Raw genomic sequence first — 19019 nt, forward strand, 5'->3', positions numbered from 1 at the left:
TTTAAGAAATAAAATTAATTTATTTAAATGAATATATATGTATATATATATTGGTTGTAAGATCGGGCAGGGTTTTCGTCCAGCCCTCGCGAATATTCATAGTACTGAAGACACTTTATGGGTGTTAAAAGATTTTCCTATAATATCTTTAAGTGTGGCACTTGATTAACTTCAGGTCAACATTCATCTTACAAGTGTGAGTTAGGTTTAGTAAAATGCTTTGCTTTGTTTATGTTTCGTTTACGTATTTATGCACTTAGGCGGTATGTGTTAGTAGATGTAAATGCACTCGTATGTCAAATTGGAATTCATACTCAGAATTTGCAGCTAGTTTTGATAGTTATGCATATATGTATCTACTAATGATCATTTATGAATATAAATGTATATGTATGTAAGAAATTGCTTTAAGATCACGTTTTTCGTTATTTTCTTGTTCTTGTTCTCTTTGTTTTTCTGTTTCATTTTCCATTCATTCGCAGCAACTAAAGCTACATTCTGTTCGATTTAATAAGGACGAGTGCAGGAGATGCAGCAATTGTTCCTATAGTATTCATAGTTGCACAGCTTGGCCTGCACGGCCCACTTGCAGTTGGGAAAGTTGTCCACGCAGAGCGATGCCTCATCATTTTGGAGCAGTTCGGTATTCAGATCTAGAGCAATATATATATAGGGCAATTCAAAAATATATAATATAGTTGTAATTTCATTGTCAAATACCTTCACATTTCTGTGTATTGCAGTTGCGATAGATGGGCTCCCTCAATGCATAGCGGCACCTTGCGGACTCCCGTAGAGCATTCTGCTTGTCATCGTACTCCAGGCACTTGATGGTGCGTCGCTGGGTGCCGCCATCGCAGCTCTTGGTGCACTGTGACGAAAAGGGAAGAGTTTAAAAATCGAATGGAACTTTATGGGAAGCCATATTACCTCAGACCACTCGGAGTAGTGCCAGCGAGGCGCACAGTATTCAATCTCTTCATGCGAGCAGTTCTCCAGCGGCTGCGGCCTCAGCTCGGCCTTGCACTCTTCATCGTCCGTGATGAGCTGATTCTTGATGCACAGCACCGTGCGAGTGCGGGTTAGATTGAAGCAATCGCCACTACAGGGCGACCAGGGTCCGGTGAACCACTCGCCTAGCTCGCAGGCCGCTTGCTGGCAGGGCCTGCGGTTCTCCGGAATGTCGCGGGGGTCACACCGCTCTGTCTTGGTTTTGGAGCGATCGCAAAAGATGGTGCGATACTGGATGCCCGGACCGCAAGACGAGGAACAGTACTGATTCCACTCGGACATGAGCCACACCGCATCGCTGACAACTTTCGGGGCACGGTGGCGTACGAGATGGGTTCCATTGGCTCCCTCGGGATGGGGGTGCATGCGATAGCGGGCGGAGTTGCGACGTCGGGCCTTGGGGCATTCACATTGCTTTTCGCTGGGCGGCTGCTCCTCCATGCAGGCGGCCTTGTCCACGTGAATCACGATGCCCAAGGCCAGCTCCTGGACGCAGCTGAGCTCGCGTCGGCGCACCGCCTCCCCATGCTGACAACGACATTCACCCCACTCATCGACCCGCCAATAGGCCGGACAGGGCTGCGTGTTGCAGTGCAGCAGATTCTCGTTGAGCACCGGCCTCTCCGAGTGACTGCAACGGCGCTGCGAGTAAAACCGGACCGGATTCTCGCGGGCACAGCGCACTATCGGCGACTGGGTGCCGCCGCCACAGGACTTGGTGCAGGCGCTGAAGCCGACCACCTTCCAGTTGAACTTACGCTTGCGGCCCGTGCGGATGCTGCTACCAGAGCTGCCATCCTCGCTGACGGCCCCTGCTTTCAAGAAGCCATCGCTGCTCTCCAGCGACAACTCATTCTCCTCCGAGTCCGAGACGATGGGAAGCAGGTACTCGTACTTGATGCCAGGATTCAGAATATTGCTGTAAACCTGATGGGGAACAATTGAGTGCCAGTAAGTTATAGGAGAATATCCCTGAGGCTTCTTCAAGGACATACCAGCAGCTCGACAGGATCCCTAATGGGACCCGTGCAGGTGATCCACTCGGTCACCCCCTCGCCCTGCTGCACTCCATCGATGCGATGGTAGTCAAAAGTTGCGCCCGCCGCCTCATACGATCCGCTCTCCGATATCTCGTTCTCGCCATTGAAAATGCTCTTCTGCTCGCTTGTACGCAGCACTGAGAGAAATAATCATAATATAATATATTTAAACTATGATGTCTTAAATGTGTCTTTACATATAAAAACAAAAATTAATTGAAAAATCATAGAATATATGTTTCAGTCTCTTTAATTTCTTTTCTGTTGAAGTCAATTGTAAATTTAATGTAATGTCAATGTAATTGAAATGAGGCCAAAGAATATGGAATTAAACGGTTGCTAATATTCTAGAAATAAATGCTAATTTTAAGTAAATAAATTAATTTAAATTTAGCAGATCGATTAAAATAAACTTAAATTAAACTCTGGGTCAAATTTGTAGCCTCTAACAATCTTGTATCATCGTAATCTTGTACTGAGAACAAATTTAAAGTAAATACTATTTGCGATCTACTACACTATATCCAACTACTACTAACTTGGAAATATCATAATGAGCTGTGGACGAACGAGCATTAGATTGACACAATTTGGTCATTTAATTTATTTATATATTTTGACAATATTTTGAAGCTTATGTTAAAAATTTATTTTGTACAAAGGTTAGCTGTATGGCTGTTAATCTGAAATACATATATATCTGCTAGTTAATAATTATCTAATTTCTAATTTAACTGATTCTGAGTGTTTGGATTCGAGATTACTTAAAGCAGAAGCAGCACGCCATAGTCTAATAATTAATTTCGCAGCATGCACAGGGCATATCAATCAATTTATAAGTATACTATTTAGCTCACCAAGTAAATTTGCACTGTTCTTCAGTTCGGTTATGGATATATTCGAGGCACCCGCTGGTATTGTGGCCACATGAACGTATGCGTCCTCTGGCAACGGATCGCGTGTAAAGATTCCAGTGACGGGACGGCAGAGCAGGCCACCGCAGCTGACGGAACCGCTATTAGCGTACAGGCCCTTTATGGAGCCGTTGCCAAGAACAGCCTATAATTACACAAAAAATAAAGAAAACAAAAACAGAGTATATATATGTGATAAATGTATAGATAGAGATATGTAGATGGTATAATTGATTTCAATTGAAACGAATCAAAACGCTTTGCTTTGTTTACAAAGATCGCAAATGGGGCAGAGGAGAAGGTGGGGGAATGGAATTCTCGACATATGTCCAAATTGACTCACCAGCCAGGTTAACGCCAAGTGCCACAGCCAAGGCATATCTCACACTAAATAATATATATATATGTGCAAGGTGATCTGTTCTATATTCTCTTTGTTTATGCGTGCGATTTAATTATTTGATTTACACTAGATGTCAGAGCAGTACATAAACAAATGTATTTACTATAGGTGCGTAAAATAAATTCAATTATAAATTTCGAATAAGTTAACTTTGAAGTGCGGCAGATATATGGGCATATATATCAGATGTGAGGGTATAATTTAGATAGCTAATTGCTAATGGCAGCTATATAATAAGGGGTTGCCATATTTATAGACTAGACTCTGCAAAATGAGTTGTGCATGTGTATACCCTATGTTAGCAAAGCAAATCAAGACTAGTTAACATATATATTAAAGAGCATTCAATATGATCTAATTAATGCACCATCTGACTCTTCTGGGTAAATATATACAAAAATATAATTTATCTCGGATCGAAAATATCACTCGATGAAAAAGGAAATACAAAATATATTGATTGAATTACAACATGATACACGATATGAATGACACACATGCTCTTGATGAAGATCTCTCTATATATAGAGTATACTACATACTAATATCTCCATATGCTATGTACTGTCTGTACTCCGCTGTTGTCACAAACAGACTGCCAAAAGGCACATACCCATTAGCATCAAAAATATTCAAGTTGAATTAAAATGAAATACTTCCTCAGACTCTGAGGGGTACACTCATATATAAACTATGCTGTTTATACAAATAAATATGCTCCATCAGAAGGACCATAAAAAACTCAATTCAAATCAAAATATATAACGAGTAAATTCTTGTGTTGTTATGGTATTATAAAAATGTATATTTATTTAAAATGCTTATAGTATATATATGTTTATATGCTAGACGATAATTATGGTATTATACATTTGCAGACAGCCCGCATACAGTCGCTCAGCAAAGTTTATAAAATTAAACACAATCAACAATACAGTGATACATCGAGAAATGGGTAGATCTATAAATCCATCCGTTATATAAAATCTACTTATAGACTGCCCAAACGCATATACCCTCTCAGCTAGAGCAGCCGAAGGCCATTCAATTAAAATACAATATTGAGTAGAAAATAAATATATGCAAATGGCTCTGTTGTGGGCGAAGGTGCAAATGGAATTTATATTCACTTCCGCTCCAAGTGCGAATTACCAATATCGCATTCTTAAGTGTCTGCACACGTATGTATGTATGTGTCTCTCTATATATATGTATGCATATGTGAACACATCTGAATATATATGCCAACATTTATATTGAAGTTGCGATAAACTCGTAAATGTCTGATGGTTGTTAGCTGATCGCTGTGAGTGCCACGAGGGCGACTATCATCGAGTGTGTAGTACAACACCGTGTCGAGCCAAAAGATAATTCTGTTTTAATGGCCAACAGGCAGCGGCAGCAGCAGCAGCAGCAGCAGCAAAAACAGCAGCAGCCGCATTTGACGCACTTTTGCAAGTTTACGATGGCCACATTTCACTTGGCCACAGACTCGCTTGGTTGTTTACGACCTGACCAGCGCAAGACTAAAGTGCTTTTCAGATACCCTGTATTGAACAGAAGTAGGGTATATAGAAGCTGCTTACACACACATGTTATCTACATGGACTCAAAACTCAAATCTCAGGCTACTCTTTACATAAAAGTTGTGTAAATACTTAAAGAGCAAATTTAGTCATAAACTAAGTTTCTTTAATTGTTTTCTCTTTGATTTCCTTGACTTGAAATGTTTAAAGTCATAACTGGAACTGAGTAAATTGACAAAAAAAAAAAAAAAAAAAGGTGCGGGTGCGAGTCGCTTGCGAAAGTATAGGGGCTGTTATTTTAATACAACCCTTTTTTAATTTTCACTATACCAATACTTCAGAGATAACTAATAGTAGATAAGAAAATACCATTTCGAAAGTTCAGATACCCCACAACATATTTAATGCATATTGAAATTAAAAACTAATTATTCTGTAAGGGATTAAGAGATTAGATTTCTTTCAAATACTAGTAATTGCTACTGTGAAATAGAATATTAAAATAAAGGAGATATTTTTATATCTACTTCACACGCACGATATACTTGACAATATATTCCAACAGTTCTGTGTTTCAGTTTTAGTTATTAAAGTAATATTTGTAATTTTTTCAATATAACATGCACATGTACATATACAACAATAACTATAGAGAGTAAGCAATTTTTTGAAGCACGAATGGATCTAAAGAATCATACATCACATCTTCTTTAGTTATATAGCACATAATTTCTGGAAATACTTTAAAATCAATATCATAATTAGATATTTTAAACATTTTACGTAATAGACATAAATAGAGGGTATCATGCGGCACATCATATGTATAGTTCAAAATTTTTAAGCACGCTTCAATTTCTATTCATCACCAGCTTACTTTTCACGCACATCTAAATTAATATAGAAACCACAAAAGCCAAAGTATATATATTAGCAAAATTCGTATATTTAGTGCCTATCAAATTCAAATTTTAATGTTTTTTTTTTTAGATATTAGATATACACAAGTCTTTTAAAATAGCTTTAGCTAACGGCAACAAAAACAAAGAGAGGACATTACAATAGCTATAAAACTAAAAGTCCCCTTATAGTCAAGAGAAAGCTTGAAGACAAAAACAATATATACATATTTATGTATATAAATATATTATTCGATCTGCCCACAATTGAGAAAAAACTAATTCTGACGTAGATTTGAGTTTCAATTAAAAAATAGGCTGAATTTTCGAGAAAGCGGCAAATGGATCTAATTAAAGAATTCGAAAACAATTTAAGTATATTAGTACATTGCGTAAATGCATATGCTATGGCAGTCCGATATATTCAAGTGTAAGTCTCAAGTGTTTCGCAGAAATTGCCAACAGAAATAGAAAAAGCAAGTTTTTATTTAATTTCTGCACGATTTTGCGGTAAGAAAATAGGTAATAAATTAACTTTTTTGACAGATATCAATAGAATAGATATCAATAGCAAAATAAAACTAAATTGATTGACATTAAAGACTTTAGTATAAATTATTTCTACATATTTTAAAATTATATCAAGCTTTAATATTTCAGATGATTCATAAAAAATGTGAAAAACATAAAAGGAAAAGTTCAGAGCAAATATTGAAAACAATCCCTTTTTAAAGTTAAAGAATAAAAATAAAATAAATAAAAAAGAATAGTGTTTGGTAATTGATTATATATGAATTTACACTAATATTTCTATGTATTATTATTTTTTTTTAATATAATTTTTTATATATATATATATATATTTTTTTTTTTTTTAATATAAAGTATATGCAATTTTATTTATTTATTTTATTTTTAATAAAATATTTAGGAGACACTTAAGAAATAATTTAAATATTAATTCGCAACTTGCTAAAAATATATATATACTAATATATACTAATTTTAATGTATTTGACTAGTGTCCTAAGAAAACTTTAGTTCAACTAATATTCATAATATTTTGTTTTAATTGTATATTTAAAAAACATTTAAAGTTGACTAATTTAGCTGACATGATTATTCAATTAGGATATCAACATTATTATTAACAAATTAGTTTATAATTGATATTTGATTTCAGGTCGGTTTTTATATATTTTCGATTGTTATTTTTTGTGTTGAATTGTTTAACTGGCTTTTGATTTCCTTTGATTGTTCTTAAACGATTAAACGATGCGCGATTCTTATAGATACGAATACGCATGTGTTGCGTGCTTCGATTCGCGCCGCTTACTAAAATATTCGGCAAGGCGATTCATTTATTTCTAAAGAGTTTTTCATAACTCGAAGTGTGTGTGCACCACAGCCACAATCGACAAACGCTTTTTGCCCGCTCACGCAGTGAGGAGAGTATATTGGTCTTCGCCATATCTAATTCTAGATGGGAAAATTGATGAACAGCTTGTTAAATTCCTTTATTGTGATGGTATGAAATCACATCTGATTGAGTTCGCAGATCTAGAACTCCTTGGGGCTATGGCAAATGCTAATTACTAAATACTTTCAATTCTAAACGATGCTTTTAATGAGAAATAAATAGCTGGCCCATTTCGGTCCTAAATAGAAATGATTATCATGATCATAATGTTTAGTGTATGGTTATAAATGATTATATAGTTATAGCTATTAGAGGTAAGTGGGTTGCTTAACCAAGCTAATAGCTCTTTTGATAGACTTGAAACTAATTAGATTCATATCAGTGGCGTAGCGAGACCTTATACGTTGAGGGGTGAGTCTTATTGAACTGCTGACTTATCTCCCGTATTTGCCAAATACTCGTAATTAGAATACTCAATATCCTGATTTCCGAATGAACTCATGGCATATCATTCGGAAATTACAGCATTAAATCAAATTAAGAAAAAAAAAAAATACTTTAAAAAACCAGAGGTCAACAATAAGCAGTCAAATGTAAGTCCATATTACCCAGAAATGCAGTGCAATATAGAACCTATTATATCAAATTTGATTTAAAATCAGATATATAGAACCTGATGAATAGAATCCGATATATAGAATTTGATATACCATCTTTGACATATAGAATACACATAATATAATATATTACATATGCCACGCCCAGAGAAATATCACCAAGGCAGATCACTTCTCTACAGCTAAACCTGTACAGGCATATGCAGTGATATTTCTATTGAAAGCGAACGAGCATGACAAAGCCGCCTCTACCCGACAGCTTGCTGTTTATGGATAGCTCTTGGTATCTGAGTGATACACACAGAGACACACATAGAGAAATAAGCTCTCGCTTTTTTCTTTGTACACTCCAGCAAGAAGCTGAGCTATTCGCGGGTAATACGTATATTGAAGAAGAGCAGGTATTCATTGTAATTGAGACTGCTACGAATATCTAATCAGAGTCGTGTGCTCATTTGCATTAACATGGCCTTAATAAATTGGAAACACAGCTAAGAGATTAATGGAACGAGCATAAATTGTGACTAGTTGTTAATTAATGGAACTACTGTGCGAGCTGATAGCGTGTTTTATCTGCAATCAGTTATAATTGTTATTGTTAGTTTGATTAGGCGAGCGAGGGGTATTAACATTCACCTTGCAAATGCCGTCGACACATATTGCCCGACCCAGTGGAGTGGACCGATTGGAGCGATAATATTCAGCGGGCCTCTGGCAGGGGGTGCCATCAATAACCGAATCATTGAGTGTCGCGAAGTACTTCATGCCCAATGGCTTGCAGTTCAGCTCGCACTCGGCATCGTCTGATGAAGAAAGCGAAACTCAATTACAAACGGATTCCCCACATGTATACATATATTGTAAGTGAGTGTGTATTCCCTACCTTTGATGTAGGGCTCCCAGTTGTATTGGCGACCCTGAAAGTCAACTTTATTGTATGCAGCACATTGATATGCACGAATATCCATTGATTCCGCGGGACAGGCAAGGTCATTGCATAGCTGATAGCGTTTCGAGAGACCCACACAAGTATCACTCATATATACTCTACTCGTCGTAGAATTTCTGCAAAATATTAAGTTAGGTGTGAGATAAAACATTAATTATTATAATAGCAGCTTGTAAAGTCCCCTGCACCGCCTATTAAGATATTATAGTAGTCTCAGTCTACACTATTTCGTTTGTCCATTTTTAAAGCGTGTCAGGGTACGCTTTAAAAGTGAATATGGAGGGAATACCGATTTTGTGTAAGACTATGTAACCGGTTCATAAAAACATATACCAAATATAACGGTACTTTTTGTGTTAACAAACTAATGAGATGCGCAGTGTATTTCAAAGTGGCACTTAAATCAGAAAAAAAAATGTATCACACCAGAACTATGGCATACAGTTCAGGACGTGTTATTTAATATTCATTTGAAATATACTCCACTACGGAGTTATATTTGAAAGCAAAGCATCAAGTAGAAGCGAGAAGCTGCATTCTACTTCATAAATAGATGTTCAGGTTCCATTTACCCACACATTAATAATATTATCTTACATACATAAGTTTAATTTAAGTGCTAGTTTTTAAGTCAAGTTATTTTTATGTGATTAGACTCATTCACGAAAGTGAAATGAGTATATTGGTTTTGTGCAATGTCCGTCTTGCTGTCCGTCCGTCTGTCCGTCTGTCCGTCTGTCCGTCTGTCCGTATGAACGCAATCTATTTCGGCGCTATTGAAGCTAGAGACTTGAAATTTGGAACACATACTCGTGTATATCTCCGATTTATAAAGTGTTAAAATTTTCCCGATCCGCCCACTAGGGGCGTGGCAAATCGGAAAATGCATTTTCCGATATACCAGAAATCATGTTTGTTGAAGAGCTAGAAAGCTGAAATTTGGTATGTAGGTCCGCGCCAACCACCCAAGATCACAAGCTATGGCGGATATATCTCCGCCCATTAGGGGCGTGGCAAATCGGACAAAACTGTATCTCCTAAAGTTATAAACCTAGAATGCTGAAATTTTGCACATAAGCTAATGTTTTAATTCTATGAAGATGGGTGAAAAAATTATATATCTACGTCCCTTAGGGGCGTGGCAAATCGGACCTGAAGATATAGTGATTTTTCGAATTCTGCTATATTTTAGGCACTATTGATGCTAGAGATCTGAAATTTGGTATATATACGCGGGTTGATCACCCAAGTCCAACGAGCTATGGTAGATATATGTCCGCCCATAGGGGGCGTGGCAAACCGCAAAAGTTTATATCTCCTACAATTTAAGAGCTAGAAGCTTCAAATTTGGATAGTTAAGTTACTGGTAGCCTCCTCTATCGATGCCCCAAAAATAATTTTTAAGCCTCTTTAGGGGCGTGGCATATCGAAAAATACCCTGTAATTTTCACATTTTTTGAGCGTAAGAATTCAAATTTTGCATTTAGGTAACCGGTTACTCGTTCTAAGAACTGGCTAAAATTGAGGAGTCGACGGCCACTAGGGGCGTGGCAATCGGCATTTACAGTGCCCGTATCGCGACATTTATATGCGTCAGCCATCTATTTATGCATTTGTACATATAAATAAGCTTAATAGATATTCATAATACAAAAGGAAACATTTTTATGAATTTAAAAAAATTTAAAAGAAGCTAAAATAACAAAAATTTGCAATTTACAAAAAAGTGTTTTCCGCGGGATTTGAACTCGCACCCAACCCAAACAGCATGTTTGTCAAAATAGCTAAAATAATGGTCGTCGGCGCTTCAGCCTACAGCACCACCGCGTCGTTTCGATCAAGAGAAGTTAAAACGAAATCACATTATTGTTATGACGCCACATAGCAAAGAAAAGCTAGAGTGGTGGCTGGAAATTCAAAAACAATGCAAAGACAAATCAATCGCAACGAGATTCCTAGAATATGCTAGAGTACGCATTTATGTGTGCATACATACACACATACAAATGAGCGCGTGTATAAGGCTGGAATGCTTGATGCTATGCGTGCAGACTTACATACATATATACATATGTATGTATTTGCATATATGTATTTGAGGGCTATTTAAGAAGAAACAAATTTAAACTTATAAAATTATTCGACTAAGAAAATGAAAAGTATTAAGTGCCATTCAGTCACGCTCGCACCTTCCCAATAAAATATCTATTTTATAAAAAACGAAAAATGTATGAAAAAAAAAAAAAAAAAACATAGTAGAGGTTCGAACCTCCCTACTCTAACGTTACTTGCGTCGCCCTTAGCACCCGCGCCATTGCTTTGCTCGAGCACTCAGCTGCTAAAATAGAATAGCTTAATAAGAGAGCGTCATCAGGCAAAACTACAGTAACGGCTAGAAAGTCCAGAAATCAATCGAAATTCTAAGAATGTGAGAAAAGGCGCGCTTCTGTCTGTACGCATAGAATAGACGATGAGTGTGTGCACATGTATAGTAAAATCGCGCTGATCTGCTGCTAGCTTGAAGCCGGTATCCAATATATGGATATAAATACATGTATATTATTAAAAGTCAAAATTGTATAAATTATATACATATGCATGTAATTTGAATGCAATTATGCAATGATCATAGCAATAGCTATCGATGATTTTCCCATTTTAAATGGGATCATGCCCTGTTTTTTGTTGCGCACTAGACTTGAAAATTGCACTATATACTCTGGTTGACAGCGTTTGGGCTGTGAATGAGTCTTCTGCAATCGGTATCGCCCGACTGCAACGTTCTTACTTGTTTTTATATAAATTTGTTCCCTATATGCATGTTAAACTCTAACGAATCAATTTGCATATTATAAAAGTATAACTATATTTAAGTAGATAAGGACAATGTGTCCAGTACTCTTAAATTTAAAAAATGTTAAACACAATGTTGAAATATAACTCATCGATTCCATGCCTAAATACAATAAATATGGGTAATATCTAGACTATTGTACAATAGTCTTGTTTTCTTTTTGTATTTTTATGAATAAAAATGTTCTTCTAAGCTTGAAACAAAAAACTTAAAATAATGAAAAATATATTAAATTCATATATTATTCAAATTTATTCCTAAATAGCAACATAATTGAGTAGTTTTCCTCTCGAAATTTCTATTCTAATAAGAAAATCTACACGGAAAAAAATCTATATATGAATATATATATTTATCCTATATGTATTATATTCCATGTCTTTTCTATCCATAATATAATAACTTTCTGAAAACCTAACAGCTTAAAGTAAATAAAATAAAACAATTAAACTCATATGCATATAACAATAATATATATACAAAAATATGATAATATTTTCTCATTATCTCAGCTTCTAGATTTTTGACTAGCCTTAAGTTAATTATAAGCAATAAGAATTATTTATAAACCAGTTATGAAGAACTTTTCTAGAAGTCTTGCAACTATTGGCCAAGCCCAACAGAAAAACTACTTAACATAATTAAAATATACTAATAAAAAACTTAATTTTGATTTTTTTTTTTTTTTATTTTATTTAAATAAAATGAAAATCAAGCTGCAGCCTAAATAATTTCAATGCTTTTTAAAAATGAGAGAGAATTTTAATTCTTAGTTCAGTTCAGCGAATTTCGCTTTGAGGTATTCGATCAGATCGGCGTTATCAGGATTTCTGATTTCGAAGAGTGTCTTCTGCTTATCATCGATGGGAACGGAATCGGCCAGAGCTGCTTCAGCTTGAGCCTTCAGGCCTTTAATCTCGGAGGCGTACTTCACATCGGACTCGGCCAAAACCTTCTCGAAGAACTCAACGCCGCTCTTCAGGTCGTTGTTGATCTGGGGAAGAGCGTCGCTCTTAAGGAAGTTGACGAATTCGGGACTGAAGCCCTTCTCCAGGTTCAGGAAACCATCCCTCTTAGCCTCGAATTGGGTTTGCTTCTGCAGGTTCTCGAGCTCGACCAACGCCTTCTCAATGTCAGCCTTGAAGTCACCCTTGGCCAGGAGCGACTTGTAGAAGCTGATGGCACCCGAAATATCATGATTGATCTGATCTTCCTGCAATTTGGATTGCACGAATTGGCCGAACTCTGGGGAGAATTTCGACGGCACTTCGTTCACCAGAGTCTGCTTGGCGTTGAAGTCCTCGGTCTTCAGGGCGGTTTCGTAGATGCCGATCAGCTTCTGCAGATCCTCCTTGTGGGAGCCATCGTCGTTGGCGAGGTACTTCTCATACTGCTGCAGCTGCCCGCGAATATGGGTGTTCAAGCCCTCGGCAGGATTCTCCGACAGCACACACTAAAAATAGTCCTCGGCATTACACCTCTGTGGACAGCCACGCTCTCATTCTGCTAGACCTACCTGCACAGCGAGTGCCAGAGACAGAAGGCAAATGGTCAGTAGTCTGGACATTCTGATATAAAAATGTTAAATGCACAACAGCTCCAATGAGTTGATTGCCGGAAACTCAGGCTTTTCAAAACTCACATCTCGTATTTATAGCAAAAATCTGTTCTCAGCTTTGAGGTTTTTTATTATTATTTTTTTTTTTTAGTCGGTCATCAAAACAAGCGTACAAAGTCTGGCATTGTTCAGATCGAGCCTTGTTGTTATTGCTTTTCTCAACTTGTTGGGATTTCTCTTTAGCTGAAAACAAGTCCAAAACGTCGAGAGAGACATACGGCCGAGTCGTGCTCAAGATTACATGACTGGCGGATACCCTGTATTGAAATGCACATCAAATATTCAAATATATGTATTTTTGGCATTATCATAGATACTCAGAGCAGTAGACATACCCGACATACATATAAGGCATAGATTCTAAATACGATATTCAAGAATATGTATTAGGGCAGTGTTTAAATATTCAGTGATTCCCCCGATCAAGGGAACAGCGAAGACATATTATAAATAACGGCAAATATATACAATTTCTATATATCTAATACCATATACAGGTTTCCGTGATACGATTCTCTCGTTTCGTTTTTTTTTTTTTTCTGAATTTTGTTTCTTGAATTTACGAGCCACGTCGAACGGAATTAATGTTTGCTCACAAAGTGGATTAGTTAAGTCAATAATTAACTATTTAAGACTTGGCTAAATAAAAATCGAAAAGAAAAAACAACCCAAAATTGATTATTTATGTACATGAGATGGAAAAATACAAGCGAAACTAAAAGGCAAAGCAGCTTTGCCCAACCACAAGATACCCTACACAGCCCTCAAAGTGCCTGCACCCCGCACGGAATATTAAACAAAGAAAGAATAATAAATGAAAGCAAAAGAAAATAAAATCGATTTCAGATATTTGCAATATATGCAAAAATATACGACAATAGAGTAATATCTCCAGTGTCTATGCATCGACTCACACCATATGCGGCATATATATCTCTCTTAAATGTTGACAAAACAATTAGCATGAATTACTTTTCAGCCAAAATGACGCTAGACGCATACAAAGCTGAACCACAAAAAAACCCCAAAGCTTGAGCTAGAAACCAGTTTTTGGTTCAAAAGGGATGACTAAGAATCAACAGACGACTACTCTTCGAAGTAATACTTTACTTCAACCTGGAAGTAGCTTCAAGTACTTCCATTTACAAGCAAAAGTCGATGTATATACATATATTTCTGTATATATGTACCTTTATATAGGTATAGGTATATGTACCTCTATATAGTAGGTAGATATGTAGACAAGTGCAATATTGTAATTGGTTACATAATAACTTCATTGTCTTTGGAGAACGTTCCGAATCGCACGCAGATCTGGATAACACAATCTCTGGCACGTGACAGGCCTCCGAAATATCTTTTAATTATCCGATTTACCTTATGTTCAGCTATTAGAGGTCATTTTGATCGAGCATTAATAAAGACGCCATTAAATTTGAATTGCTAATCAAAGAACGAATCTCTTCGTGCTGCACGGAAAATGATATACACTCGATAGTACTAAAAATGAGTGGCTCGAATGACTCTATTAACAATATACACTTAAAGAAATTATCAATAAAAAAACAATAGTAAAAGCGAAAAGAAAATATTCAGTTTGAATATAACATTAATTTGCTTGAAATCAATTGATCGTATTTTGATGGATCAGTGTAAAATAATACCCTGAAAATAATAATATCTGTATAATTAAAATAAATTGAAATTAACATAATGAAAAAAATATATATGCCAACATCGAAAAATATATACAATCGAAGAAGAAGGAGAGATTAAAACCTTGATTAATTTATAAATTAAAAAACAATATATATAAGTAATATAACTTGTTAAAAAATATCATGCTTGAACAAACACTGTGAAAATATTAATTTTCCTTTGAATACAAATTAATTTAATCTATGAACTTTTGTAAGCAAAACCGCAATGAAAAACATACACTGAGCGCAAAATGTTAATTTTAGGCCCAACTTCTGACGACCTAATTTAATTCTTCCGTGGTAAAACAAACTGAATAGAAAGCAGAGCAGATTTAGAAATTCTACATATGTAACAGGTTTCACTCAATTCTTTATTTTATTTATCTTACAAAAAAATATTTTTTGTTTGCTTATTTACTAAATCATAATAGCAATGGTATATTCATAATCATATTTAATTACTTTAATCGAATCATTCGATCATTTGTTTCATGATCTGTTCTTAACTCTGCCATCAGAGACAGAGCAAGGTTGAGTCTAATGTCGCATTGAGATCAATATTTTTATTTGATATATGTATATGCAAATATATCTGAAACACTTACCGATCAATGCACTTGCGAGTCTGGTACATAACGCCGCCTCCACAGCTGCGCGAGCATTCGCTCCATGGATTCCAATTGGTCCAGCGAGGAAAGGGTCTAAGCTTGGGCTTGGGCCTTCTGGAGGTCGTAGTCGTAGTCGTTGAGGCAGTTGATGGAACATCTTTCAACTTCGGCAATGTCAATGCCGTTGTCAAAACGTCGGGTTCGTCGGCTACCAAGGATTTAGTTGCCAAAGTAGGCGCTACAGTCGTCCATATTTTCGATATTTCAGTTGAGTTGGTATTATTTAATACTTCATGAGAGTCGAGGCTGCGTAGGCGAGGCGTTTGGGTAAAGATGGTGGGCGACACGTCGATGTTGGCATCGCCAATCACATTGCTATTGATAGAGCTGGTTTCGTTTTCCGTGAATACCTCATTGATGCTCGAATTCTGATTTGCTGAAGGTTCTTTGTTTATGCGCCACAGTTTAGCTGGCTCAAAAGATGATTTCCATTTCGTATATTTGACTTTTTCCGCTCTGAGTTTATGTCGATTTAGCCATTCTTGATGTTTCTGTAATATATGTGAATGGGTATTGATTCTTAGAATAGTTTGCATAAGAGCGTATACGCAAGTGGAACTTAACAAGTCGAGCATGGCCGAATTGTAGATACCTGGAACCTTGGGTAGAGCTCATTTTTAACAGTTTATGATTTATTTAATGCAGCGACTGCGCTGGAAGAAATCTGAGATGTACGAGAACTAACTAAATTAGCTATATTTATACCCTGAACCCATTTTCAATGGGAAATCAGGGTATAATGGTTTTGTTGAAATGTATGTAACAGGGAGAAGGAGGCGTGGCAGACCCCACAAAGTATATATATTCTTGATCAGGATGACGAGCTGAGTTGATTTGGCCCTGTCCGTCTGTCTGTCCGTCTGTCCGTCTGTCCGTATGTATGAACGCGTCGATTTCAGAAGATATAAGAGCTAGAGACTTCAAATTTTTTTTAAAATGTCCGTAATTACAGCGCGCATATCAAGTTTATCATTAAAATTCGATAACTCATCCCGATCTTTTTTTATCGATAAAAAACCTTATCGAAAACCAGTTATAAAATTATATCTTCTATACCTTTATTGCTAGAGTCTCCAAATTTTTAATGTATGCTTATATGCAATTTATACAATTTCGGTTTTTGTTAAAATTTACCCCCCACCCTTAAATTCACCCCCTCACCCTCACTTTTGTAAAAAGCGTATTTCAAATACTAGAGACTTGTGCTTTGGCAATTACATGCGTATCCATGTTATAATCATAATCTAAAAGTTTCATGAAGATCGTACGTCCACAAAAAAGTTATTAAACAATTAAGTTCTCATAGTAAGCGCTCACTGCCGCCCATGCGTGTTTATGCTTGTGTGTGTATATGTATGTAAATGTTTGTGTATGTGTGTGTATGTGTTTGTGTATGTGTGTGTGTATGTGTGTGTGTGTATGTGTGTGTGTGTGTATGCGTGTGTGTGTGTCTGTATGCGTGTGTGTGTATGTATGCCTGTGTGTGCGTACGTGCGTGTGTGTGTGCGTGTTTCTTGTGTAAGCTGAAAGACGCGAAAAGTTATTGAAATATCTATTGCTCCAAGGGTTCAGGGGATCTCGTAGTCGAGCAGTCTCGACTAGAGCTTTCTTACTTGTTTTTTTATGAACTTTGAATAAATGTGTTTAGATATCCTGATTTTACTTTAAGATATGATTACTCCACCCTCTGACTGTGATATATATTATTATCAAACCCTTCCGCACCTACATTAAAGAGCAACAAACAAACTTACCTTAATTCGTTCTAACGTTGATGTGTCCGCAACAATAAATTGCGTTAAAGCTGCAAAAACTAGGCAAATACTAGAAAGCAGAACAAGTAGAGTTATTAAACAGATCGATCAATGTTTTGTATCATAGATGAGACTTACGACAATATACATATATAATTTGCCATTGTATTGCAATTAACGAGCTCTGGGACTACATAGGAATGCAACTAATCTGAAAGGAGAAAGCACACATACATATGGTCGGGTTATTAAAATAATATAATGATTGATTTCATTTTATAATTATCTTTTTAATAGTGATAATTAGTGGTGACTGAGATTCGCGTCCCCATGATGAACCACTCTCTTTATTATTGATTTGTTAAAGGTTTCCTGACCCTTTGTCTATCTGTTTTGCTATTGTCTAAAAAGTAGCCCAGGGAATAGAACTGGCTTTATAGCTTTATAGATAATTTTTATCTATGTATACATGTATCACTCTTTAACAATCTATTCCCTGGTGATTGCATCCCCTGTGAAATGCTAGTGCTAAAAAAAAAATCAATTAAGCCAATTAATATCAAATGGGAGGAGCAATTAAATATGACTATAGAACGAAAGCAATAAACATATTTAGTTAACTCAACATATGGGCCTTACAAATTAGTTCCGACTTAACAAATGGGAATGCTATATCAGAGGGTGACTGATTTGTAAGCCTCCTATTAATATTCCTTTGAGAATATATCGTTTTTTTAGGTGTAAATTAAAAATCTATCTTTAGATAACCCAACAGTCAGTACATTGCAAAAGCTTGCTGAATCTACTTTAAATTCTTTGAAAAACATCTATGTATGTTATCTTTATCGATATCGTTCTTATCGAACTTAACTTAAACTTGAAATTAGGAAAAATAAAATATATGTAACATAAAGACCGACAAACTGAGTCGAATAAGCCCTGTCTGTCTGCCTGACTGTCGAAATCAGAAAATATAAGAACTACAGACTTATTTTTAGCTGCTCACTAGGGAAGCGGCATATCCCAGGTCTCATTAGACATTAGCGCATATTTAATAAGCTATTCAAATCTGAGAAGTCTTCGCAAACCCCGAACAAAACTATTTATTGAACATTTCTTACCATAACATTACAAAACTTAATCATGATTGTTTCGTTTTTGCATTAAGTAATCAGATTTCCCAATACTTTTCTGGACTTGTGGAACGTGTTCAAGGCATTAAATGTATTTTATGGAACTAAACTAATAAATCAAGTCTCTGAGCAAACTTATTTAATGATTTATTTAGTTTTGAAATAGAAGACACATAGCTGTCACAGACACGTTGGAATGCTAAAAAAAAAATATTTGTGTATGTATATCTATTTGAATTTGCAAATACACTGAAAGACGAGCTCAGACCTAAAGCGAATAAAAATGTAAAAAACAACATAAAATTTTGAAGAAATTATTTGATGTCTGCTTTATCGCATGCTGAAAGATTTATGACTTGGGTGGTTAATAGAATTCCTTGAATTTTGCATGTATCATTCCTAAAAAATGTTAATTGATATAATATAATATAATAAAATAATAATCAATCCAAATATAAACTGAACTATATAAATATATATATATATATATATATATATATATATATATATATC

The 19019-nt window shown here is 35.8% G+C and overlaps 2 protein-coding genes across 6 annotated transcripts in view; both read right to left on the reverse strand.

Annotated features, from left to right (window-relative positions):
• loh (thrombospondin type 1 domain containing lonely heart) overlaps positions 1-19019 on the reverse strand; it is a 27573-nt gene continuing 8554 nt past the window's right edge. For 3 of the 5 annotated variants that reach the window (XM_089464607.1, XM_018003280.2, XM_089464606.1), the window contains exons 2-11: positions 17512-17584; positions 17374-17443; positions 15557-16110; positions 8714-8895; positions 8467-8633; positions 2909-3110; positions 2007-2188; positions 931-1938; positions 721-871; positions 1-653 (exon numbers count right to left, since the gene is read on the reverse strand). In XM_089464607.1, the coding sequence (XP_089320733.1) occupies positions 508-653; positions 721-871; positions 931-1938; positions 2007-2188; positions 2909-3110; positions 8467-8633; positions 8714-8895; positions 15557-16110; positions 17374-17443; positions 17512-17537 (2688 nt within the window). In that variant the 5' untranslated portion in view covers positions 17538-17584 and the 3' untranslated portion in view covers positions 1-507. Of the gene's footprint in view, positions 654-720; positions 872-930; positions 1939-2006; positions 2189-2908; positions 3111-3308; positions 3471-6908; positions 8350-8466; positions 8634-8713; positions 8896-15556; positions 16111-17373; positions 17444-17511; positions 17585-19019 lie in introns of those variants that run through there. The other 2 variants (XM_018003282.2, XM_089464608.1) reach the window with 2 other exon arrangements.
• On the reverse strand, positions 12301-13300 carry LOC108610915 (uncharacterized). The gene is made up of 2 exons (XM_018003292.2): positions 13150-13300; positions 12301-13086 (listed from the first exon to the last, which is right to left on the reverse strand). Exons 1-2 carry the CDS (start codon positions 13198-13200, stop codon positions 12403-12405), a joined length of 735 nt encoding a protein of 244 aa, XP_017858781.1. The 5' UTR covers positions 13201-13300; the 3' UTR covers positions 12301-12402.

The sequence above is a fragment of the Drosophila arizonae genome, chromosome 3 (genome assembly GCF_054131065.1).
Source record: "Drosophila arizonae isolate 15081-1271.41 chromosome 3, UAZ_ARI_1.0, whole genome shotgun sequence".
NCBI lineage: Eukaryota > Metazoa > Arthropoda > Insecta > Diptera > Drosophilidae > Drosophila > Drosophila arizonae.

What these genes read in the sequence shown, in the direction of transcription:
- LOC108610915 (XM_018003292.2), bottom strand. Translation starts at nt 13,200, where the DNA reads ATGTCCAGACTACTGACCATTTGCCTTCTGTCTCTGGCACTCGCTGTG. An exon ending in CTCTGGCACTCGCTGTGCAG is followed by an intron (nt 13,087 to 13,149) that starts GTAGGTCTAGCA and finishes GACTATTTTTAG; the next exon opens with TGTGTGCTGTCGGAGAATCC.